The 24,935-nt window shown below is 38.4% G+C and overlaps 3 protein-coding genes across 12 annotated transcripts in view; 2 read left to right on the forward strand and 1 right to left on the reverse strand.

The window, feature by feature from the left end:
* The window catches only part of arhgap44a (Rho GTPase activating protein 44a), a 53,220-nt gene extending 48,008 nt beyond the window's left edge, over positions 1-5,212 (forward strand). For 6 of the 10 annotated variants that reach the window (XM_059558762.1, XM_059558771.1, XM_059558763.1 and 3 more), the window contains one exon: positions 4,385-5,212. In XM_059558762.1, coding sequence (XP_059414745.1) covers positions 4,385-4,539 — 155 coding nt within the window. In that variant the 3' untranslated portion in view covers positions 4,540-5,212. Of the gene's footprint in view, positions 1-2,477 lie in introns of all 10 variants that reach the window. The other 4 variants (XM_059558765.1, XM_059558766.1, XM_059558768.1 and 1 more) reach the window with 4 other exon arrangements.
* Positions 5,213-10,232: 5,020 nt separating this feature from the next.
* LOC132149484 (RING finger protein 222) lies at positions 10,233-13,221 on the reverse strand. Its single transcript, XM_059558773.1, has 2 exons — positions 12,689-13,221; positions 10,233-11,020 (listed from the first exon to the last, which is right to left on the reverse strand). The coding sequence occupies exon 2, from the start codon at positions 10,830-10,832 to the stop codon at positions 10,242-10,244; it is 591 nt and encodes a 196-aa protein (XP_059414756.1). The 5' UTR covers positions 10,833-11,020; positions 12,689-13,221; the 3' UTR covers positions 10,233-10,241.
* Positions 12,662-23,968, forward strand: ndel1b (nudE neurodevelopment protein 1-like 1b). Its single transcript, XM_059558772.1, has 9 exons — positions 12,662-12,802; positions 16,003-16,097; positions 18,075-18,228; positions 20,132-20,280; positions 20,469-20,605; positions 21,555-21,728; positions 22,076-22,167; positions 22,313-22,458; positions 22,645-23,968. Exons 2-9 carry the CDS (start codon positions 16,012-16,014, stop codon positions 22,727-22,729), a joined length of 1,023 nt encoding a protein of 340 aa, XP_059414755.1. The 5' UTR covers positions 12,662-12,802; positions 16,003-16,011; the 3' UTR covers positions 22,730-23,968.
* Positions 23,969-24,935: the final 967 nt, after the last annotated feature.

Here is a 24,935-nt window from a genome sequence, read left to right on the forward strand (position 1 = left end):
GGACTATATAAATAAAGGGATGTGTATATGTATTTACATAATACTTGAGAAAGGCAATAAATAAAGATGAATTAAAAAATGAAATTACGGAACACAGTTAATGATTCATGTGTTAGCTGTTTAAGCTGGAGATAATTGGGGCACGGGGGAAAAAAAACAGTATTTATGCTTAGATGTTCTAGTGCACAGAGATCTGTAGCACCTGCCTGAGAGGTTGTGTCTATGGTGAGAGGGGTCTTTGGTCTCGGAAGACTGTGCAGGTGCACACCAATGGTCCTTCCTGCTGTCCTAACAGTCTGCTGCAGATCTGATTTGCTGGCTGACCCAAACCAGACATTTATAGAAGAGCACAGAAGTAAAACATCTGTGACATCTGTGCCTGTGGCAGATTGAACTTTTTCAGCTTTACGGCATTGGTTCTGGCTTTTGTTCACACAGAGCTTGTTCTGGAACTGAACCCGGCAATGTGACTAGGTCCCCAACCCTGGATCGATCCCGGAATCAATCCCGGCACGTGTTTGCGTTCACAAAGAAGGAACTCCGGCAATTTTCCGGGACCAATGTGCAGTGTAAAAGGGGCTTAAATGAAAGACTGGAGACGTTGCAAATATGGCTGCCGGGTGAACAGGCTTTCCTTGAAAGAGACTTTGGTGCTTTTTCCCTCACTGCACCTGCTTAAAAACAGAAATGAAACCATGGGAACATGGCATGTGATATGGACAGAAGTGATGGAGGCTACACCGATCTGGGTTCGGGGGTTCCCAAGTGTTTATGGTCACATTCACACAGCAGCAGAATACAGTTGTCAGTTCTGTATATGAGTCCTTAATATGGTTACGTTCACACACAGTTCGGTTTTTTATGGACAACCGCATTCTGTAACTGAACTCACACCTGTACATTTTCAGGACTCACAACTGCATTCTCGGGACACATGCACTGTATGAACAGAACAGGACTTGACAACTAGTTGTCTGTCACGTCATACAGCACATACATACAGAGAGGGAGCCGCTCTGCTGCACAAATGCGTGTCTTCCGTATGTTATGTGTTTTCATGTTTGTTTTCCGATAACTTACAGTGACAGGGAAATGAGTTGGGTGTCATCTGAAAGTTTAAGATCCCGTCAGTTTTGCATCAGAGCCACTCCCATCAGTTTTGTGTTCTGCGTGCAATTCAAATGCTCCACTCTTCACCCAAATATAAAAGCTGCTGTGTGAACGGGACATTTCGAGACTCACACCTGTAAAGAAAATATGTGGTTGTCAATCACAAAAACTGCCTATTTCACACGTATATTGTGAGCAGTCAAGTTGCATGTCGACGAACGGACCGTGTGAGCACGTAAATCCTGAGCTTTGGCTTGACATCGCATGCAATTTACTCATACGGTGAGAGTTGATATTTAACACAAACTTTACTGAAATTGCACAGAGAATGCCCGGCCATAATATAGATAAAAGCATCCAGCTATCTCTGTAGCTGCATAAAAAGATATAAATGCATTGCATGATAAAAGTCGGTAAACATGTAGACAGATGTGTCATAAGGTTTTTGCGTAGTTTAGAGTGTCAAATCATATTAGCGTACTTTGAGGTCAAAATGCGTACCCACTATGCAAAATGCGTACAGGTCTGCATTTCAATAGGAATCCAGGTCGTTTCAATAGGAATCCAGGCGAGAGGTGTCCAGACATAGGAAACCTCAAAGGATTTAAATTGGTCACATGGAAAAATTGGCAAGCACTGAAAATCGTCAACTTCAAATTATTGGGTAGCTTTGCTTTGAACTTTCAGGAGTACAAGTGTGGATGTTTTTAGGAGTACTTTGGTTAGGAGAAATCCACTCGTTTCCATAGGAACCCATGCCATCAGGAATCACACATGAGGGTGAAAGCTTTTCCCACACTTGTCTCAACCACAAACATAGAATACACAAAAACAGACATAGCCAAAACTGAACATCCAAAGATGTTAAATGAATAAAAGCATTTATAAAAAAATAATGATATAATACAAAAAGACAGCAAAACAATATCTCTACTATTTTTCCAAATAATTCAGAAAGCCACCCCATCTCTGATTGAAATCATAGGTGGAGTCTGTAAGTTTTTCCAGCATTCGTTCATATGATGCATTAGAAGTCATAAGCTCAATCCAATCGTTTACAAACTGCTATGTTGACCAGACTGTATGCCGCAAATCAGACTTGACCTACTGTAGAATGAAGCATTTTAGCATGCAAAGAATTACACACTTCATCTTTAAAGTTCAGTGTGAGGCCTTATTATCTTCTCAGCTTCAGTGTGAGACTGTTTCTCTGAAGTAAGGTTCTGTGGTCTTTGTATCATTCTAGTGGCCCGCTGTATGGCACTGATTGTATGTTCTCTCGTGTGAGGCGTGTCTGTCAGTCATTCTCCTGAGCACTGATTGATGTATGACTCTTTTATCCCCTGTCATCGTTGTGCACCTTGCAGCTGTGTGAGGCCAGGGACTGAATGTGGGCTGAGTGTGAGGGGGACATTTAGGGTAAGCCAGAACCTGCTGTGCCCGTGCAATAGCTTCATTTCACACCGTCGGACCTGGTGCTGTGGCTGAATCAGGGGCTTCTACTGCAGCCATGCTCTCTGTCTCATACCGTAACACTTCCTTCTCATTCACTCCCAGTCGCAGGGCTGTCCTTGGCTTCTTCATTCTGTCAGTGTAGTATGTGCATGGTGTGAGACTGGTCTATGCATGGCTTATGGCCTTACCTTTCCAAGCAACATCACACATTTGCCAACATCGTCGCTTATGAAGTTCATCTCAATGCCTCCGGCCCTGACCTTACATCGTGAACCATTCCCCCTCCCATTATCCCCACCACCGCATAGGTGGACCCAGGTAAACCCCAACCAAACTCTCTTTCAGTCGAGTCCATCGCAGGATGACAGAACAACCTCACAGTTGTCCATCTGCGTCCATCTCATTCTCACACAGGGGAGGTCAACACAATCAGATACAGTCCACCAATACACATAGTCCAATGACAAGGTTCTTAATGTTACCACATCTTCAATTTGTACCCATCTTGTCATCTATGTGTGGAGTATTTTGTTCATTGTGGTCAGTGTTGGGGGTAACATGTTACAAGTAACATAATGTTATGTGCCAATTATTTCTTATCAAGTATCAAGTAAAGATCATCAAGCAAACATGTAACACATAACAGGTTTAGTGCTGTTTGGCAAATTTTTTACAGACGAAATCCAGCAACTTCTGTAGGACGCCACGTAATCAGGAATTGCACAAGGGTGAAAGATTTTCCTCCAAAAATATTTTGCAGTAGGTTAAAACTGGTTATGAGGATTTGTCACACTGATTGGTTTGGTAATGTATTACTTTTTAAATTTAGTACATTGTGATAGGTAACAATGCATATGTAACATGTAATGGTAACGGCACATAAGTGATAAGTAATGTTACATTTCTATTAATTTTCTGAATGGAAAATTGGAAACATCTCAGATTACAAGTAACTTACGTTAAGTTTCTTTACACTGTTATATGAAGGTCATAAACTCTGTTATGAAAAAACTGCATAGCCTACCTTAAAATCTGTAAAAGTAATGTTACAAACAGATACATGTGTAATGCATTGTTACCAGCAATTGTAATTCCGATCCAAAACACTTATGCAGTCTTTGTCACATTTAAACATCCATTGATGCGGTTATGCTATATTTCTTGCTGTGGGCAAATCATGTCTGGGACAAATACTTTTTCAAGGCAAAATTACCTACAAATACAGTATCTATAAGTCGAGCAGGAATCCACCATTCTAGAAGACAGAGAGCCTTGGCTACTTGACGCCATACAAAAGTATCACGTTACTTTCCATAAAAGGTAGCAATGTAATCGAATTAGCTACTTTTTTAGGAGCATGGTAAATGTAACGCGTTACTTTTTGAAGTAACATTCCCCAGCGCTGATTGTGGTGAACTGTTGATTCTTTTGTCATTTCTTTCTGAAAAACTACAAAAAGCTTTATGTAGAACTTTATATTTTATATGAGCATAGCAGAGATTTTTCAGGACAGGCTTCATTTCAAATGAAACCGATATTTCCTCTTCCTCCCCAATAGCTCAGTGTAACAGAATCCCTGTGCAGAATGCCAGGAAACAGTCTGATGTGCCCCTCTCCTGCTGCAACATGCATTCAACACCCTTCGCTGACTTCGCCTCTAACAGTGGTCTGGAAACTGAAATTGCTTTTTGCTTTCTCTCTCCTTGTGTTGTGTTCAACATCCTCATCATTTCCATTCCCATCATTTCTCTCTGTACTGTAAACTTGTCTTGTTACTTTACATTCGTGGCCATCGCTTTCATTTCCCATGATCCTGTAGCAGATTTCTTCAGTTTGGAAATTCCCTCCATCAATGTCAATCTGGACAGCCTGTTGGACGAATTCAGGGTCCCACGTCGGAGCTCCCTTGCTGCGGTCAGCTCTCCGGAGGGCGAGTCCGTGTCCGATGAGGAGGGCCAAAGCACCACGCTTTGACCCCTGAGCCCACCCAGCAGCATGCCAGCTTCACATAGAACCCATTTACTCCTGCTGAGGCCCAACTGGAACCCCACCTTTACCAAACCCAGAGTCACGGATACTACATGAGAGACTCGTATAAGATAAGACGGCAACCACACAACAGGTGCCACTAAAAAAAAAATAATAAATTGGATTGCATTAAAATTGGCATCTGAGGAATCTGGTGTTTTGTGTTACGATTCCTGAACGATTATGTCTGTTTTGTTTTTTTTGTATATTGTTGGTTTTGTTTGATTGGGATGTTTTTATTTCTGCCTTATCAGAGCTGCAATTACAATACAGTGCACATAGGGAGCAGTCTGCTCACTCTAAAGGAACCTCATACACTTTGTCTTGCTGGAGGCTTCAAACTGAGATGCACCCTCATGGATTGAGAGTAGGCTGTCTTTGTTTGTTACAGGGTCCATGCCATGCTTTTTATAGATGACTTGGTGGAATATAGCATGTTTGAGTCTAATTTTGCAATGCTGAGGTCTTTCTTTCTTTCTTTCTAATGCAGAACATGAAACCAAGGCAGGAAATCCCGGGTTCCCACAATATCAGGGAATTTTAATAGCGACATGGAAATTTTTTAAATCCCTCTAAAAAGTTGCATTTTCTATAGTCTGTAATTTATTTTATAATTATAATTATTATTATATTATAATTATAATTTTATTAATACCGTTAATGGAAACGCATTGGTCAGAAGGGGTGGGAACCCTGGAAATCTCAAATCCGCACCCTGTACCGGCAAAAAGAAACATTGCTTGTGCTAAAAACAGGTCACTGCAAACACTTCTCTGCAAATGTGTCATAAAATACTTTTGGCAGCCACTACTGAGATCAACCACTGGTTGCACTGCTTTGCATTTTCTGTTGTCCTTCCACACTCATATGCCCTCCAATGTGCTTCGAATACAGTGCCACACTATCCCTTCTGTATATACCAATACTGTATATAAAGATGTGTAGATAAGTGTCAACAAGAGGAGAAATGTAAAAGCAAATATGAATTATATATTCATAAATGTGACATGCCATATTTATCTTGTATAGAAATAATGTTCTAAGTATTATTTTGTCCCTGAACACTTTTTGTCAGGTTCACATAGCAAGTGAGTTTTTTGCACTTTTGTAATCCATGAACTAGATGTAGAAATATGAATGCAGACGTGGCAGAAGTTTAGGTAGAGTTATTCCCAAGAGAGATTTTATCCCTAAACCGACCTCATCGATAACAGCCTTAATCAACAGCATAAATCAAAAACCAACACAAACGACTTATTATTATTATTAGAAAATAGATGAAGTCGTCGACAGATTACACTAATTGTATAACATCGGTTCAGTCTTAGTATTGTATAGAAACTGATAGGTTATATAAATGAAAATACAATGGCCCCAAAAAGTTGCGATGTGTGCAATCTGCAAAATAATGACAACTAACTAACCAGACATTTCTTTCCATTACTTTTAATCAACTGCTGTCGCAATGATTTTTAGTGCATGTATGAGGTTTTTTCCTCACTGATGTCATTCATCACATGAACGATAGACATGATGTGTCCACATACTTTTTAGGGGCCACTGTATAGCATTTATCACCGAAAATCAATGGAAAAATATAGATTTTTTAACTTGGCAGGGATCCTTTCGAAATGTCGTCTCAAAGATATCAGGCCCTAAAGATCATTCAAAGTCTCATTGCTTTAACCCCAGACACATTATCTGATGCCACACTGAGATGGCACATTTGTTTCATGGGTATACAACACTACGAGATTAAATGGATGCTGCAATTTCTCTTGTCTGAACTGAGCGCAGGACTTCATTAAGGTCAAATAAACATAAGCTCACTTCTGTCCCGTCGAAGGAATGGGCACAACGAACCGCCTCTGTTCTCATGTGAAGGACTCTACTTCCAACAGTGGATAGCCATGGCTTGTTTTCCCTTCTTTGAATAAGCATTAGTGTACGTCAGGGACAAAAGGACTTTTTTTTGCTGAAATCTGTGATATGCCTCAGTGTGTGTTCTTGATGAAATATAGTCTAATGATTATTGGTGACTGAGTTATAGTTGTAGTGATAACACAATGATAATTGCAAGTGCCCTCACATTCAGTATTTATAACCTGAAGCTAACGGCGAGTTTCGTGTGTACGTGAGGTTCTGTCTGTGCCATTTCCCGCGGTGTTCTGTGATGAGGCAGTTGTGTCTGTTGAAGTGTGCTGACTGAATGTGATTTCACCTTTACTTCGAAGTGCCCTACTAGAGTAAAGGCCTCGATACCTTATAGCAGCTGCAATAGACGCATGGTTTATTTTCTTTATAAGCGTGACACTTTTGCTCATCTCTCTCTGTTAGCACTTATAATGAATGCTTATGTTATTGTTAATGAAGACATGGGAGGGCTTTATACAGTATGTACATGCATTCTCATTCTCATCTGTTATCACACACTTTTCTAAGGTAAAAAGGCACAGGTATTTGTTATCTTAATGTGATTTGTAAATTAAGGTTATCAGAATCATGTCATTATTTACAGGTGACTGTGTTTAGCATTTATATCCAGTAATTGAAATGTTCAAGACATTATTCAAAACCGAATGGATGTAATAACCCTGATGAATTGTACATACGTCATTTTAACTGATGATTTGACCCACGAAGAATCTGCACAGGTCATGTGTCACCCCAAAATCAGAAGAAACAATTGAGAAATTATACTTTAATTACAGATCAAGAAACTTGCATTGTTTTAAATTATTAAGTCAAACGATTTTCATGATGATTAAGCACAATACCATTCCCAAATTTCATTAATACAAATATAGCATACATTTTTAATGTAATGCCAAAAAGCCACAAATAAATAAATAAATAAATCTGGATAGTCATACAATTCTTTCTTAAATATTTTTTCTTTCGATTTTAGAGTGAAATGCCCTGACTTGAACCTGTTGTTGTAATGCTTTTCACTGCATTTTATGTACTGATTTTGGAAAATCAGTACAGAATTGAAATGGGAATTGTGTTAAATTATTATTGAACACTGTGTAAGCATTATCATACAAAACTCAAACTGTATGTCAAGCCAACATGTAAAGGGTAGAAATCTGCAAAGATATCTGCGGGCACAGAATACATGCAGGCCTACTAATGAGTCAAATAGATATTATTTCAAAATTCATCTTATTACTTGCTTGAATCAAGAAGATCATAGTACAATTATAGTACAAATTCTAATGCACCTATTACAAAAATATCGTTTGCACCGAATCCGATACATTTATTTCTGAATTGATTTTATATTTTCAACATGAAATGATATGCTCAAAAACAACTAATATGTGATACAAAGAAGCCACAAATCTGTTTTTAAACAGTTATAACAGTGACAAACTGGATGGAGGATTTCTCATCTTTTTCTCAATACACTTTTATTCATTTAGGTCTCTCCGTTTACATCATCCTGTGAAAGCAAGTTGGATTGACAAAGCATGCATTTAATTATTTATTCCCTTTAGATAATCACATGTGTGTTCATTAAAACATTACCAGATAAGGGAGTCAGCTATGAACAAGGGATGTGTGAAAACAGAGGTGACAAGTTGATCAGTGCACATTGTCCAACGATGTACAGCCCTCTTCACCCCTGCTTACTGAACTACTGTACAGATCTGCCTGTAAATCACCCTCCTCAGCTTAGCATATCAGTGAAAGAGCAGTCTGTACGGTGAAGCCTGCCGCAGTCCTTATCAGAATGTCAGAAATACATAGATATATATTAAACTCTACATTTGTAATACTTCTGGTCTAAGTGCTTTGGTTTTCTTGTGTGTTGTTCAACTTGAACTACTGTCTACATACTGAAATCATGTAAGGGAAGATAGGATAATGATCATCAGTTATGTTTTTAGAAAAAAGCTATATAAACTCACACACTTAAAAATTATGTTTATTAGAGGCCGATAATCCACAGAAATTTGATAGATTTATATTGAATGTCAGCAAAAGACTACTGTATAAGTAAAAGTCAGATATTTTATTATGAACTTTGAATTATTAGGTTTTTTTTTTCTTCATCTAATACTTCCAAAACCAAATAATCTGGGCTATGCAATTCATATTCCTTTTATAGCTTTTTACTCGTAAGGTGTGGTCACATTAGCGTCATTCCGTTGAAATTTTGCAGACAAAAAGCTCACACAGAAGTCACTTATAAACCAAGCAGCTTTATGTTGGTCAGTGCTGCCAATAAGGAATATTTTTGCATAGGGAAACTTTTATCCTCACACAAAATTACCAGTCATATGGATTCATATGGACCCTTTTCACATTTCTCAGGTTCTCAGAAGAGGAAGTCATCATAGTTGGGTAAACTTCAATAGTGGTGAACTACAACAGCAGCCTATTGTTTTGCTTTCCTATTTGCTCCAATATCAAATATCATTTCCATCATTTATATGTTTTTCCAAAAAAGGAAAACTATAGAGAAATTGATATGCAGATGAGAGAATGATCAAGTTTTTGATCGCTCAGTTGTTGTATTCGAAACACTCAGGCATCAGCGTTAACTAGTTTTCTGTAATTTAATGGCAAGGTAGTTTAACACAAAATACAGTCTTCTTTTTAATTAAAATATAAACAAATAAAAATTAGATGCATGCTGTTAATAACTATGGAAACGCATCTTCAGCCTGTGAAAAGGGTCCATTGAAATGAATTGATTTCAACTTTGAAAAGTCACAACAGTTTTAAATGTGACGGCTCCTTTATAGTACATCTCACTGGCGTGCATTTCACGAAAGACTTAAGAAAAAACATATGCGACAAACTGATATTCAAACTGAGAAATCCATTAACATCACTCGAGGTATGAAAGAGCAACCTCTGAGCATTGTAACTGTCCTCTGTGAGAAGAGAAGACACTGATAAAAACGTGCACATATGATTCTGAAGTGCATTGAGATAGCATTGCTGTGCAGGTACGTCACAGAAACACCCTCCAATAAAGTAATGACTGTTAACATGCACAGAATGTGAGGAATTAGTCATTGCAGGGCTGGAACTAGCTGAAGAAGTTCGCTAGCCCGTGTGACAAGAATTTCTGGACAAGTGAGGGTGTGTTTCATTCCTTTCAGTCAACGCAGGCCATAGAGGAAAGCTCAATGTAAATCCTCATCACACCCTTCCCCGTCCTCCTTTTTCAAACTTGTGTCCATGGTAGTTGTAACTGAATCCCACTGTGTTTCTCCAAGATCAAGTGACAACCAGAGGACCGGCTCATCTTTTCTTCTTCACTTTTAAATGACCCAGTCTCGTCACAGTAACTCGATGAGGGAAGTGTGTCAGTCAACTCTATCTTCCTACTGTAACAGTTTTTTGCATTCAGATCCAGAACAAATCAAATGTTATCTGTAAAGTAAGTAACACTATATATCTGACTGTTATGTAAGGTTCCTCCCCTCAAGACATTCACGAGACATGCCAGAACAAGCCTTGGAAAAGATCTCACAATAACAGTCAGTTCTTCACCAAACATTCATTGTGACTTGTGAAACCACATTTCATTTTCAGTAACACATGCAGACATTTGTTTTAACAATGATTTAGACTTCTCTTAATGTGACTGATCTTCCATGAGGTACCACATAGAAACGGTTCTGGACACTTTAAGCCAGCAAAACCCATGGAAGTGTGGCAGCCACCAGTGCCAGTAAGGTGAAAGTGATCATTAGGACCAGAAGGCAGCAGGAGATGGTGCAAAGTCTCTGTCCATTGCTGCTGTAGTCCTGCTGCATGGCTGAAGTTGTCCCAATGTCAATAACATCACCCTCTGTCATGGGTCGACCCAACTCACTGATGATGAACACTTCTGAAGCATCTTTAGGACAGACGAGTCTTCGTCTACATAGTCTACATGAAATTCTCCTTAGACACCTGCAGATACAGCTAAGACCTCCAGTATCAGTCCCAACAGGGAGTACAAGAGTGGGTTTAGATGGTACCTCCAATGTCTTTCCAATCCTTTTGGCTTCAGCCGTTGAGAGTGTGAATCCATGGGGCTTTGTGATGAATGTCAGGTGTCTGCAGACGGGGCAGATGATAGTATCCCGTTTAATGGATCCGTTCAGACTGGTGTTGACCAGAGTTCGCACTAAGCAGTCATGACAGAAGTGATGCCCGCAGCTGAGCGCCCTGGCGCTGTCCGAAAGACTCTCGTAACACACCGGACACTCGCGGTCCTGAGCTTCCTCGTCCATATCTCTCCGGTTTTAAATAACTCCACCCGGATCCCCTCGACTGGCTTTGAGATGCTGGACTGCGAGCAGCCCTCGGGAACGCGCGCACTGGCGCAGGTAACTGATACTCCCGTAAGATAACATGCTGGCGCCATGACGCCACAGCCGTTGTCACGCCAGCAATGTTGAAAAACCAGATCGGCTGTTAACTAGAAAGAAGAAGATAAAACTATTCACTTCAATGTAAACAGTGCAGTTGTGCAGTTTTCGAGAAGGCTATTATTTGTGTTGTTTGTTTGTGTGTTTCATCTGACATATAAGCCTATAAAATTTACACATTTTAATAGTAGGCTACTACTACTAGGCCTATTATATTATATAATTTATAGATTTTCTTATTAATAATAATTCTAGTTATGTATATTAATTATTTATTATTACAACAATAATATTAATACAGTATTATTATTATTATTATTATTATATGGACATTATAGGAAATGTTAATAGAGAAAATGTTAAAACAAAAGTATAGCATACTTTATTCTATTAAATATTTTCGATATAATAATAATCATCATTCGTATTAGTAGTAGTAGGCTATATGGAAATATTTATAGAGGGAATATATATATATATAATTTATTTATTTTATGAAATATTTTTCATAATGATATAATAATAATAAGAGATAGAAATAAAAAAAGAATTATAAATTCACAGAAATTAAACCGAAAACAACAGTAGTCACACAAAGAAATTTGAACTAAACTCAATGGGGGAAAATGAAAATATAATTTAATAAAATTAACTAAACATAATATGTATATTCCAAAATGAATTACTCTTAATAGTTCCAAATTCTGGAATATATATACTATTTAAATAAAATCTACACTTAATAGATATTCATGTTCCATTTCATATTCATATTCCATTTTTAATTTACATCTACACTGCAGACCTAACGCGCCATCTCGCGGCGTGATTTCTGCCGAGGAGATTTGGTCAGTTGTCAAAATGAAACATGAATCACGGATTATTCCCCGTTTTATTACACACCAAAATCCGCATATCGTGCCCGTTTCAGACTCTATGCATTTATTTATTTAATCTGCTCAACTCCTTTTTTTATTGCAAAATCTTGTAGAAACATACATAAACAAGGAAGCGAGACATGAATATATTCCAACATAAAGCAATCATATAAATAAGAACAGAAAACAAATATTCTGGATTTGCATATGTCAAATTATACTATTTTCATGCTCTATGCGTCATAAACATGAATGGAAACTGTAGAACATGTGATTATTAATTGTAATGGGTATGATGAAGAAAGAGAAGTGTTAAGAGAAGAATTATGGAAGAATGAAGGGAAAGAGTTAACATTAAAGAATATATTAGACTCAGATATAGGAAATAGTATGGTTAATGTGTTGTTTCAGTTTTTGAATAATACTGGTTTAATGAAGAGAATATAGGATTAATATGTATTTAGGCTTGTAGAGAAAGGTAGAAGATGTGGATGAGTATAGTGTGAGACAGGGTAAGTAGATTTGGAGGTAAATAAGGTTACGGAAGGTTACGGGAGTTAAAGGGAAGTGGGGTGGAAGCTGGAGGAGCTGAACACGCAGCGCCAGTGGGGTTTTTTTTTTTTTTTTTTTTTTTTTTTTTTGGGGGGGTGGGGGGGAGGGGGTGATTAGAAATGTTTCTGATCCAAGATCCAAGCTACCGGGTGATGGCAGTAATGCACTGTTAAGTGCGGTTGCCAATAAAACAAAAGAAGAAGAAGAAGAAGAAGATAAACATGAATGTGCTTCGGATGAGTTTCACTGACGTTAAAATGACGCAAGGACGCGGTGTCGTCATCTTACCGGAAGCTGAAGAGGGAAATCAGTGGAGTCGCGTTGGCATTTCTATCAGCCGCCGCTCGAGCGCAGACGAGACACCGAGCTTGTTCGCCGACTTCAAGAGTAGGACATGATAAGGTAGACATTTGTGATTTAGTCGGGGATAATTATACACGCCGTGTTCGACGGGAAATGCGAGGCTTTATAATTTAACCAGACTGTTATCTTAAACTGTCATTCTTTGGCCAGTGAAGACCAACAGTTGCCGAAACCAGATTTTTTTTCCTGCGCCGGTTTCTTCTGGCTAATGTTATGTTACAGCCAAAACTCCTTTGCTCGACTGATGTAACGTTATATCGTTAGGAAATCAAACCGCCGTTGAATGTGTTTTGATGACAATTATTTAAATGATACATACTCGATATTGACTTTAATTTTAAATAACGTTGGTCACATCCGCTGACGTCAACCTGGAAGATTCAGCTCTGCTTTTACTCGATTCCCAACAAATCCAAATTATCGCCTTCGGTGAACACTGCTTGTTTTGCTAATGTTAGGTATTAAATTCATCCTCGTGATTGTTTTTGAATTGAATGATCACCGCTAGTCGTTTTCTGGTTTGGTCATCTGACGTCATTGGTCTTACGTCATCTCTAAGTAGATAGTTATTTGAATGGCGTGAACGCATTTTTTTCTGTTTACGTTATGTGATTAGATTCTTTAATCTGTTGTCATACATCTTGTGCTATAACATTAATGAGAAATAAATATCACATTTGTTATGTTTTGAACATTTATACAGCGATAAGTTATAGGCTAACGTTACCTTTAATGTATGACAACAGGCCACATTTTGTGACATTTGTCATCTGATGCCATTTCTTTCTTGTCATACCTAAATATTTTATAAATAAACACAATGGTGTTACATTAGACACTTGCATGTATGAAGCTGACTGTAAACATTACTTGAAAGCATAACTTGATGGTAGCACAGATCTCGTCCTCTAATCTTTCAGGGTATGTCACATGTTTATAGTGTATTACTCAGCAGGACCGTGTTTACTGAAATTGGTATTTCGGAAATAATGTCATCCTTGGAAACTGTTCTTTCCTCTGAACCCCTGACTGTGCGTAGTTACTGGCAAAGAGTGTAGGTCGCGGAAAGCATTGCGTTAGACAGGAACCATCCCACTGTCCTGTGGTGCGGGACAGGCGCTCTGTGGCCGGACAGATGGCCTCACTGTCAGGAGTCAGTTTGGGAGGGGCGAGGAACTCTGCATGGTAGCTTAAGACATTATAAATGACCACAATTGAAGTGACAGTTTTGACGGCCCTCAGGAGAGCAAATCCCACCGGAGCCCCATTCTGCTCCAAGAGTAGAAAACCATTGCTGTTTTTGTGATTTGATGGCTTTAGTATTATGCACACCTGTGATTTTGTGTGTTTCTTTAGCATATGTTGTTCCTTTAAATTAGAGAGCCATCTATAGTCATTTTCATAAATTTTTTTTAAACTAATATATATTTTTACATTTTCTGCTTAACCTGTTTTTTATATTGTGTCTGCTAATAAATGGCACAGTTTGTTGGGACTTTACAGAATAGTACCTGACGCCACTATTACATCACTCAAAATGTATTTAATTTATCTTTTGCCCTTTTTAAATATTTGTTTTTGTACTCCTGTATTACACTTATTCTCAATTAAACAATAGTATTCTAAGCATACATACTTGACCTAGAAGTCAAATAAGTGACTTCTCCTGTACATTAAGAAGTATGATCACTGAAATCTTAATTCAAAATTTCAGACCTGATATAATTATGGAAATGCCAAAAGCAAACAATAATGAGGGTGGGATAGGTGTTTTAGTTTTATTTTCTATTTGGTTTGGAAATTCGCTATAGTCCTTTAGAGCAGGAATCACTGGGTGGCAACAAGTGACACTCGTGAGAATCCGGAAAAGAATCTGGAGTATTGCAGAGATGCATGGAATATTTCAGACTGTTTTAGAAGCTGAACAGGTTTGTCTGCTGTTGGTTGGGTCGCTGATAGAGGTCTTGTGCTGAATGAAACATATGACTTCGGTTTAGAGCTCTTCATCATGTTAGATCTAATGAGCAATGCATATGAGAAGACTTGCGATAGGAATTAATTGGATGACATTTTCAGAAAAACACTGGATCTCTGTGCTGATGGTCAAACAAAACGAAGCAAGGATGAAGGCTATTAATGAAAAGTCTATAACTCGCATCCAGGTGTGCTTAATGGTTTTAAAAGGACAATATCTGTGGCCATTAATCTTATTCTGAGCGAGCTTTTATGTATTGAAGGACTGCTCTGTCCTTCTGTGATAAATGGCTTCACATTTGATCTCTAAAAGGCTTGTGATCTTTGTAAACTGAAACTGTTGTCCTTTACTTACTTCCATGCTATTCCAAATATATTTGTTTTTCCGTGGACCGCAAAAGGAGATCTTACAGTGGATATCCATGATTTTACCATAAAATGATTGATGTGAGGGTGAGGAAATGAACAAAATCTTCAATTTTGAGTTTGTTTCTTTAACATCATCCAATATCCAATCCTATTAGACTTTCATTCATCTTGAAAACACAAATATAAAAGACCTTGTTAATGCAACACAAGATATTTCTGTCCCAACAACAAAAGTCCACTCAACAAAAACTTTGAAGCTTCAAATGTAATCCAAATGAATCCAGCAGTTTAACCCAAGTCTTCTGAAGAGATGTGGTTTATATTAAAACTGTTCATCATGTAAAGCAATTGTGTCTTTTCTGAAGTCTTGGATTAAACTTCTCCGTTCACATGGATTACTCTACAATATCTTCAAAAACTTTTTAAGAAGTTCAAGTTTTGGTGGAACCGGCTTTCAGTAGAGGAATAGAAATTCCTCAGGGTTTGTTAAAAATATCTTAATTTGTGTTTCGAAGCTGAATAAAAGTCATACAGGTTTGGAACTACATGAGGCTGACTCTATGTAAATGATGACAGAATATTACTTTTTGGGAGACTATAAACATTAACGTGATTTTCTGTAAAGCTGCTCTGAAACCATGCGTGTTGTAAAAGGCGCGATACAAATGACAAAACTGAAAGGCTGCAACCTGTAAAACTGTGAGTTTGTAAAGGACCAAGTCAGTCATGTGAGCTTGGTATAGAGCCAGGTGAACAAAGTGTTATTGGACGTGTGTCAAATGAGGATGCACACTATGGGCCCTCAGCCTGTGGTCTGTTTGTGGGGCCGTACCGGGACAAAACTGCACAAGCTCTGGGTCTCTCAGGACTGCTCTAATTCCCATCTGCTTCCACAGGTCTCCACCATGGACACAGAGATGATGCCGAAATTCTCCTCGAAAGACGAGGAAATCAATTACTGGAAGTGCTTGTCTCTGAAATACAAGAAGAGGTAGGCTGAAGTCATTAACTACTAAATATAGCAACCAGCTGAGATTTTTACAACTGTGTGCTGTTTATCTTCACATACAAGCCATGGGGAGTCAACTGTTTAAGTTCAATGTTCAACAATAATGATTGTCTCTGTGTTCATACCTACAATCACGAGGGTAGTGAATGGCTGTAAATATGACTTCAGCACTTTTTGTCATGGAAAAACTGAGAAAAAGCTACAACACACAGAGAGCCTTTCACTGCCCTTGACAAAAGAGAGCCTCTGTTAACCTGTGAAGATGCTCCACAGCTCCAGCTGTTATGATTGGTGTCTCTCAGTCTCATTTATTAAAATTTGCCACGCTTGAAGCATCATATTGTGCTCCTGGTCACATTTTAGGTAGGCTAGATGTCTTTTTTTAAAGTTTCAGTTGGTTTATGTGATCAGTGAAATATTGTGATCTTTCTCATTCTCAAGATAGAACAGTTTTGTTGTTAGGAAATCCATTTTTGTTCTGTAGTTTTAGGCCTAAAACGCTAGTACATGAATTGACTGCATAACCTCCTCTGTTCTTCAATGACCAAAAGTGGCCCGAGAGTGTCTCTGATCTAAAACGGAGCTCACAGTTGGTGCTGGCACTGATGCTGACCGTGTGTCTGCTGGTGGTCTGTCTGTGCCACTCTGAACTCCTACACAGTTTCAGCACATGCTCCTCCTGAGCTGTGGTTTTACCCCAGAGCTTTGGTGGAGCACAGGAAGATCACAATCCCAGGAATTTCCTGCTGAGGAAGGAGCAAAACATGCTTTCCTGAAAATAGTCACACAAATGAGTGGGCTTTTTAAAGCCCCTTTAACTCACTTGACAGAGCGGCAAGTCTCAAAGACCTAAGCAACATTTATTTTAGAAAAGGTATAGACATGGATGCTTTTTGAGTTGCTGAGAATTTGTTTTTGAAAGGTTTCTTATGTTCACTATGGCTGCATTTATTTGATAAAAAAAAAAAAAACAGGAATATTGTGAAAAATTATTACAATTCTATTTCAGCATCATTACTCAAGTCTTCAATGCCACCCGCTGATTCATTGAATAGAGCCTGCTTTAATTAATCATTGCATCATTGAACAGCATTTATTTTAAATTGTAGCCATCTCTTTGTATCATTATAAAAATATTTGCTGTCACTTTTGATCCATTTAGTGCGTCCTTCCTGATTAAAAATATAAATTTCTTTAAAACAAAATCTTACTGACCCCTAACTTTTGAATTGTACTGTATAATAATCCCAATCTCATAAAGGACTGAAAATGTGCTTTTGAGCATCTTCCTGTTGTCGCATGATTGTTTTAATGGTTTGTGCTGAGAAGGCAGGCCCGTGCTTGTCTGGTATTTCAGGGAAGGAGGGGTGAGGCGACAGATTTAAGGTTGCTCTGCACATGACAGCATGAGGCTGGGGGAAGTGAATTGGGTTAAAGGGACGTTCCTGTCTAAAAGAGCTTTGGAAACGCTGTCTAAAAACAACCAAGACCATGCATGCTGTTGAGCTCATTTCCTGCCACCAGACCCACTATTCATCTCAGGCCTGCCTCTGACCCCTGACCCCTGACCTTCAAAGTGCACATTTGGCTGAGCAGATGCATTAAGAAGATCTTTTTCAAAACTGCATAATTTCTGCCCATGAGATGTTCCTGGTATTCAGGAAGTGCTGAATTCTGCTGCGTTGTTATTGTTGGACATGGTTAGGTAACGGGTGTCCTGTTTTAAATTGGTCTTAGGACCTCCAGAGTGGCTCCAGTCTGAATAGCCACAGCCCTGAGTGACTGTAATTCATCATCTGTTATAGCACCAGCTGTCAAGGCCTACATGCTTCGAGCGTGTCTACTCTTTTGTTGCAGTCTGGGTGTCAATTTGCATTGCATAGTTAATGTGATGAATGTGCCGCCGCTGCTCCAGGTGGCTGGTGACGGGTGTTTTTTCATATGTTTGTATATCTGCAGTTATTATGATGCTCAGGAGGAGCTGCAGGAGTTCCAGGAGGGCAGTCGAGAGCTGGAGGCCGAGCTGGAGGCTCAGCTGGGTCAGGCCGAACACCGCATCCGAGATCTGCAGTCCGAGAACCAGAGGCTGAAGAGCGAGGTGGACACACTGAAGGTAGGACAAGAGCTGAAATGACTTTGCTCTTTTGAAATAATACAAATCTCCATCCTCAGGCCACCCAGACCATTTATGGAAATCTAGAAATCAGCATATCATTGAGTTGATTCTCACGTCCAAGTCATATTGGATTCCAATATATATATATATATAAAAAAAAAAGATTTTCCTTAAAAGGAAGTCTGTTTGGAATCATTTTTACTTCAAATAAAAAACTTTCAAAACTATTTATTTTTTTTAATCAATTCTTTTATTCAGCAAGGATGCCTTCATTTTATTAAAAAGTGACCAGAAAGACATTTGCAATATTACAAAAGTAATTAAAAAAAAAAAATTCTATTTCAAATAAATGCCGTTCTTTTGAACCTTTTTTTTTATACATCAAAAGGAATCCTGATGAAAATGTATTGCTGTTTACCTAAAAATAAAGCAGAACAGTTTCTGCTTGATTAATAATCGATAATAATGTTTCTTGAGCAGCAAATCAGCATATTAGAATGATTTCTGAAGGATCATGTGACACTGAAGACTGGAGTAATGATGCTGAAAATTCAACTTTGCATCACAGGAATAAATAATATTTTAAAATATGCATAAGAAACCATTATTTTAAATTCTAATATTTCACAGTATTACTGTTTTGACTCTGTTTTTGATCAAATAAATGCAGCCTTAAGCAAATAAGATCTTGCTGACCTAAACTGAAAGGCAGTTACATTTAAAAAAGCTTAATTGTCATGAGATTATTGACGCAAATGTCAATGTTAATTGTTCTAAAACGGACTTTGTTTTTTGATATACAAATCTTATAATATAATGTTCTTTTGGCAATCACCCGTTGATGTCACAAACCATGAGAATTTACTTGGGGTTAGCCCGTCATAAGAGGTCATCTTTTAGGTACTAGTAACCTGATGTGTTTGAAATAAATGGAAATAAACAAATATACAAAAGTATAGTTTGGCTTCTCTATGGGTACGAAAGCGCCTAATGCCAGGGGTACCTCCACACACCTTTAATTGGCTGATTTAATTGTAAAGCATCAGCAATGCATCAATCTCCTATTGTGCTGTTGTGTGATGCAGCATTGCTCAGTGTGAGAGCTGTCGAGGGTCTGTTAATCCCAAGTGTGCTGTAATTGGATGTCAGGATGAAGAGGAAGAAAATAGAAAGCTAATGGCTCAGCAGAAAAGTTCACATTTAGCACAGTTGTTCCTCTAAGACTCTTACAGAAATATCTTTTTAATGGCTTGGGTTTAGGTTGAATTAGTTGAATTAGACCCGGCACAGATGCTGAGATTTATAGAGCTCGCTTATATCAGTCCAAGGTCTCCTTACACAAACTAAATTTGATCTTGTTGCTGTCCCAGAAAGCATGTTCATTAAGTGATCACATTCTCAGAAACGCTAGACTAGTAGCCCTTGCCCACTGACCACGGGTTCGTTTTGGAGAATATGGGACACCCATTATTTTGCAACGGCCCAAAACAATGTGCTTATTTAGAATAAAAGAAATGAAGTGGAAAAAGTAGGTTACCTACAGGAGAAGTCGGGAGGGTTGCCATGTGCACCAGTGTTCCTCCTTTTCCTGCTCCTCATTAAAGGGTCAAGTGCAAGTAAAAATAGTTTCTTCTTTTTTTTTTTCTTCCCTTTAAGAAACAGATACAGACTTGTTGCTATTGAGCCACTGTGAGAAATCTGTTGTCAAAGAGGTTTGAGCTTGATCCAGAACGTCTCTAATTTGGATAGTATTGAGATCTCTGTAGATATAAGCTTAAAAAAGGAAAAATGGACCTTTCTGACTAGGAGTGATGAATCCTTAGTTTTTTTTTCTCACCTGCCATTGGCAGGTAGTTCAGGTTGTTTCTGATGGTGACTCAGACTGTGTCCCTGACTGCAGGAGAAACTGGAGCAGCAGTATGCGCAGAGCTATAAGCAGATCTCCATGCTGGAGGATGACCTGGTCCAAACCCGCGGCATCAAGGAGCAGCTGCACAAATACGTCAGGGAGCTGGAGCAGGCCAACGACGACCTGGAGAGAGCTAAGAGGTACACGACAAGATTTTGTCATTCTAAACTAACTTGGCCCTGAGTTCCTGGATTGCTAGAATACCTTTTTGACAAGACTAGCTTACATGTTACCAATGCCCAACAAATGCAGACTAAAATACATGCAAGTGTCATGCAACAGATACATTTAGGTCAGCATGTTTAAAATGACAACCTGGATTGTGCAGGGCCACCATCACGTCTCTGGAGGACTTTGAACAGAGGCTAAACCAGGCGATAGAGAGGAATGCCTTCCTGGAGAGTGAACTGGATGAGAAGGAGTCTCTGCTGGTCTCAGTGCAGAGGCTGAAAGATGAAGCTAGAGGTAAACTTTATGACAGACCATACTTCATTTCACAGCATTGCTATTAAATGAATGTTAGCTGACATTCCCTTAGTTTTTCAGTTTGACACGATTGACTTTTCTTTACTAGCTTATACGTTAGCCTAAAAAAGGTGATGTGTGAAGATGCATCATTTATAAGAAACCCCTTCAAGTTGGTGTATGCGTGTATATAAATGCACTTGTAATGGAAGCAAGCATTTTTGTCATCAATTCAAGAGTTTGCATTGGCCTGGTTCTCTTGACAAAAATCCAATAGGATTTATTTATTTTAGCTTTTGGATTATTGCAGAAAATAAGCTTTGTGACAGACAGAAGCTTGTGATTCTTACACACCTCCATACATAAAAAAAAAAAAAAAACCTTTTTAGAATTTTGAAGCCTTAATAAAAATGACGGTAAAAAGCTAAGTGTAGGGTATTATTTAAACTACACCACGGTCACATGACTTTAATGTCACCATAATTAGGTAACTTTCTCTCTTTAAAAAACTAAAACTTTATATTAGAAAGGTTTCCAAGAGGATGATTATAGGCATAACAAGGCAGTGAAAGTGGAATTGTGAGTGTATAAATTTTGTTTGTTTAATGTCTCGACCACCTCTAGTCCCATTTAGGCACTTATTAGCAGCAAAAAGTGGGGTATTACTGATTTTGTTGAATAAACCATCATAATAACTTGAGCTTGTGTGAGCCACAGACCTTTTTTAGGCATTAACCAAAAATTCCCAGGGAATTCTCATTCCCAGGTTTTAGCCTAAAAATGACTTGCATTCCTGCAGCACTCTATTCTGGACTAAAAAACTGAAAATGAATGGTCAAACAAAACTGTTTCTGTGGTAATAAACATACTGCAGATGCTATCGAGTTTAAGAACCGAACACAAAAAGTTTGTGCAGGTGTATCAGTGCTAAATATGCATGTTCTTGTAGATTTGAGGCAAGAGTTGGCAGTTCGAGAAAGGACTTCAGATGTTTCCAGGATGTCGGCCCCTAGTTCTCCCACCCTAGACATTGATAAGACGGACTCAGCAGTGCAGGCCTCCCTGTCCCTCCCAGCCACACCTGTGGGGAAGAACATGGAGCATCCTTTCATTGCTTCCAAAGGTTGGTGCCATATTTGGTCATTTAGTATTGATCAGTAACAACAGCCTCGTTAATGGATAATGTCAAATTAAAACCATTTCTCTTAGTTTCTTAACATTTTTTTAAATTTTATTTAAATAGTAATAAATTAAATATTAATTCAATTTCAGCAATTTTGAGTAGTGTTTTATGTATCAGCATATTCTGTGCATATATTGTATATTGTCATTGTATTGGTCTTCTAGTTCTCTAATTATCATAACCATGTTAGTCATTGAAACTAATTTTTTTCAGTCACACTCTTAACAGTCTAACAATCTAATCCAATTTACCTCTGTTTTTTTTTTTCGTTTTTTTTTTCTCCAAAGCATTGACCAATGGCTGTGGAAACTCCCCCCTCACACCGTCTGCACGGATCTCAGCCCTTAATATCGTTGGTGATCTACTGCGGAAAGTTGGGGTAAATTCCTGAATGCTTTAATTGTGAAACTGGCCCTACATGCATTTCACTTCAACACTTATAAAGAGCTACTTATCAGAATGGACTCAAATGAAAATTAGATGCACATATTAATGGAACAACTTGGGATGTCTCTCTTGTGCAGGCTCTTGAGTCTAAACTAGCCGCCTGTAGGAACTTTGCCAAGGACCAGGCAGCAAGGAAAAATTACGCAACAGGAAATGGAAGCCTCATCAACAGCAACGCAACCAAGTTCTCCCATTCGCTCCACACTACGTACTTCGATAAGACGTAAGTGCTTCGCTTTCTATTGTCTGCTAACCAGAACCAAACGTTTGCTGATGTGTATCACTGACATGTTTAAGTGATGCATATGACGGCTTAAAATATTTCATATCACCTAACCTGTTTACTGAAGATTTGTAATACTTACGTAATTCAGGTTATTGATGTATTGCTCACTTCTGTTCATCACAGGAATATGAATGGCCTGGATCCTCTGACGGCCATGTCTTCGGCGCAGACCGTGTCTCCTCCCGGCATGCTCCCTCTCAGCGTCTGAGAGACTTCCCCAGCGACCTCCACACAAGCTCGGACATGATGTGGAAACGGAGAGGACACTCGAAAGAATGTGTGTGAGAGTGTGTGTGTGTGTGTGTGTGTGTGAGAGAGACTGAGATGTCGTGCCTCCAGCGTGTCTGACAGATACATGTCAGGCGTGAGGGGTCCGTTCCTGTGACCGTGTGCTTCAGTCGACCTCTGTTCTCATGAGGTCTCACCTAAAGCCAGCAATACGACAAAGGTCTGAGTCAGACCGCAGCTTCTGTGTGAGTGTTTGTGTGTCGCACAATTCAAAAGATGTTAAAGGGATTTTCTTTTGAGGTGAACGTCACTGTATGCTTAATGCAGATGAATGTGTGTGTGTTTGTGGGATCTGAGGTAAATCTGAACGTCCCCTCAGCCTGGATTTACACGTTCACTGTTTTCAGCTTCAGTAAAAGGTCTTAATGTGGAGGTCAGCAGATGTTTTTACTGGAATGGATGCCAAGAAAACGTTAAATAGCATGGAAACATCGGCTACCTTTAAAAGCGCTCTAATGAATTATTAACCCAGTTACATCAGCTGACTGGTCACCAGTTTGCATGAAGCAACCACTAGTTCAGGGCTTTGAAAGGGTTGTATGTATGTTTCCTGAAACTGCACTTCAGAATCCCGCAGTTACCTAATGTTTACTGTCTAGATTCACGAGCCACAGTGCTCATGATAGCATCGCACTATATTGACACAAATGACAAATACTGTTTCACTCGTGTAACGGCTTTGACTGTAAATCAGTCTGTGTGCAGTGTGACCTTCATCACAGAACCTCATTTCTATCCCATGTGCCTCTGCTGGACCTGCTGGTGAGTTTGATATTCACTTGTTTATTTATTTCACTCGTGGAACGGAAGCCAACTTATTTTATCACAGTATTTAAGTTCAGTTCATTTACGCCAGACTTTAAGATCTAGTATATGAGCACTTTTTAGTATTAATTTTCTTTGAGTCTTTGATTTCACATGGTTATTGCGCACTTTGTTGGCTGTTTTGTTATATCTCATGTATATAGATTTGTAAACATGGCAGTGATGCCCAGTCTGTAGATATTAAAATTGGGCTGTTGTGCCATTTAATTTATTTCAGAATCTTTATGGCATGTTTTGACACGGAGTGAATTTTACATACTGTGCATTGGTTTAAAATCATATATCAAGATGTAAGATTGGTTGTCTAATATGTGCAAATAAAGGGAAAATGCAAGTGTTGAGTTATGGTTTCTTTCAAGTCATGGGGAAATTTTTTCTTTTTTCTTTTTTTCTTTTATAAAAACTTTTACAAATGTTATTTTCCAGGTGGAAAGTTCCCAAAAATGTGTCTAGTGAATGGCCCATTCTATAAAATGTGTGCCTTTTACAGAACAATTTTGTAGGATTTCAGAAATTTAACAGGGTTGGCTTGTGATGACAATTGAAGATGAAACTACAATTTATTTAATATTTATTTATTTTTATTTTTTAACTATTTGCCTGACATTTTAGATTGTGCTCTACTGACAAGTATACAAAATAGCAAAGAAAATAAATAAATATAAGTCTCGTGCACACCAGTGAATAACGGTAAATAAAATGCATGTTTATGGTCAAATGTTTTATGATGCATTCATTAGTGCATTTTAATAATCGTTTTAAAGTGTATTTTATCAATCGTTTTAATCATATATTTTAATGCATCACCAGAACGATTTGTTAAAGAACTAATATTAAAACGCAATTGTCTGAATTTTGAAATTGCTTTGCCATGTAATATTTGGACATCAAGATGAAAGTTTGTTTTGGTAGGAATTGAAAGGACACGTGGCAGGAGTCGAATTTGAGTGATGTATTTATTGGCTGAGAGAGTTGCACTATAGTCATGGACATCACTGCCCTCTTGTGGTTCTTAGGAGCTGAGACTAATATAACTAAAGGGAAAATGATGAAGCCTATAGGCGGCAGCAGCAGCTGTTAACAGTAAATTATTATTAAAAGGACATTAAATAGAATAAACACAATAACTAATAAGTAATTTTGCATAGACAATCTGTCATCATTGGATTTCATCATTAGACCATGCAGTACAGCCTGATTCTGTTTGTATAAAGTTTACAAATTCAACTATATGTTGAAGATGTTGGGACATCAAATCTCTCAGCATCTCATTAAACGTTTTTGATGGACTACTCATTTCT

This window comes from Carassius carassius, chromosome 9 (assembly GCF_963082965.1).
Source record: "Carassius carassius chromosome 9, fCarCar2.1, whole genome shotgun sequence".
Taxonomy (NCBI): domain Eukaryota; kingdom Metazoa; phylum Chordata; class Actinopteri; order Cypriniformes; family Cyprinidae; genus Carassius; species Carassius carassius.

What these genes read in the sequence shown, in the direction of transcription:
- ndel1b (XM_059558772.1), top strand. Translation starts at nt 16,012, where the DNA reads ATGGACACAGAGATGATGCCGAAATTCTCCTCGAAAGACGAGGAAATC. An exon ending in TCCTTTCATTGCTTCCAAAG is followed by an intron (nt 21,729 to 22,075) that starts GTTGGTGCCATA and finishes TTTTCTCCAAAG; the next exon opens with CATTGACCAATGGCTGTGGA. An exon ending in ATCTACTGCGGAAAGTTGGG is followed by an intron (nt 22,168 to 22,312) that starts GTAAATTCCTGA and finishes TCTCTTGTGCAG; the next exon opens with GCTCTTGAGTCTAAACTAGC.
- LOC132149484 (XM_059558773.1), bottom strand. Translation starts at nt 10,832, where the DNA reads ATGGACGAGGAAGCTCAGGACCGCGAGTGTCCGGTGTGTTACGAGAGT.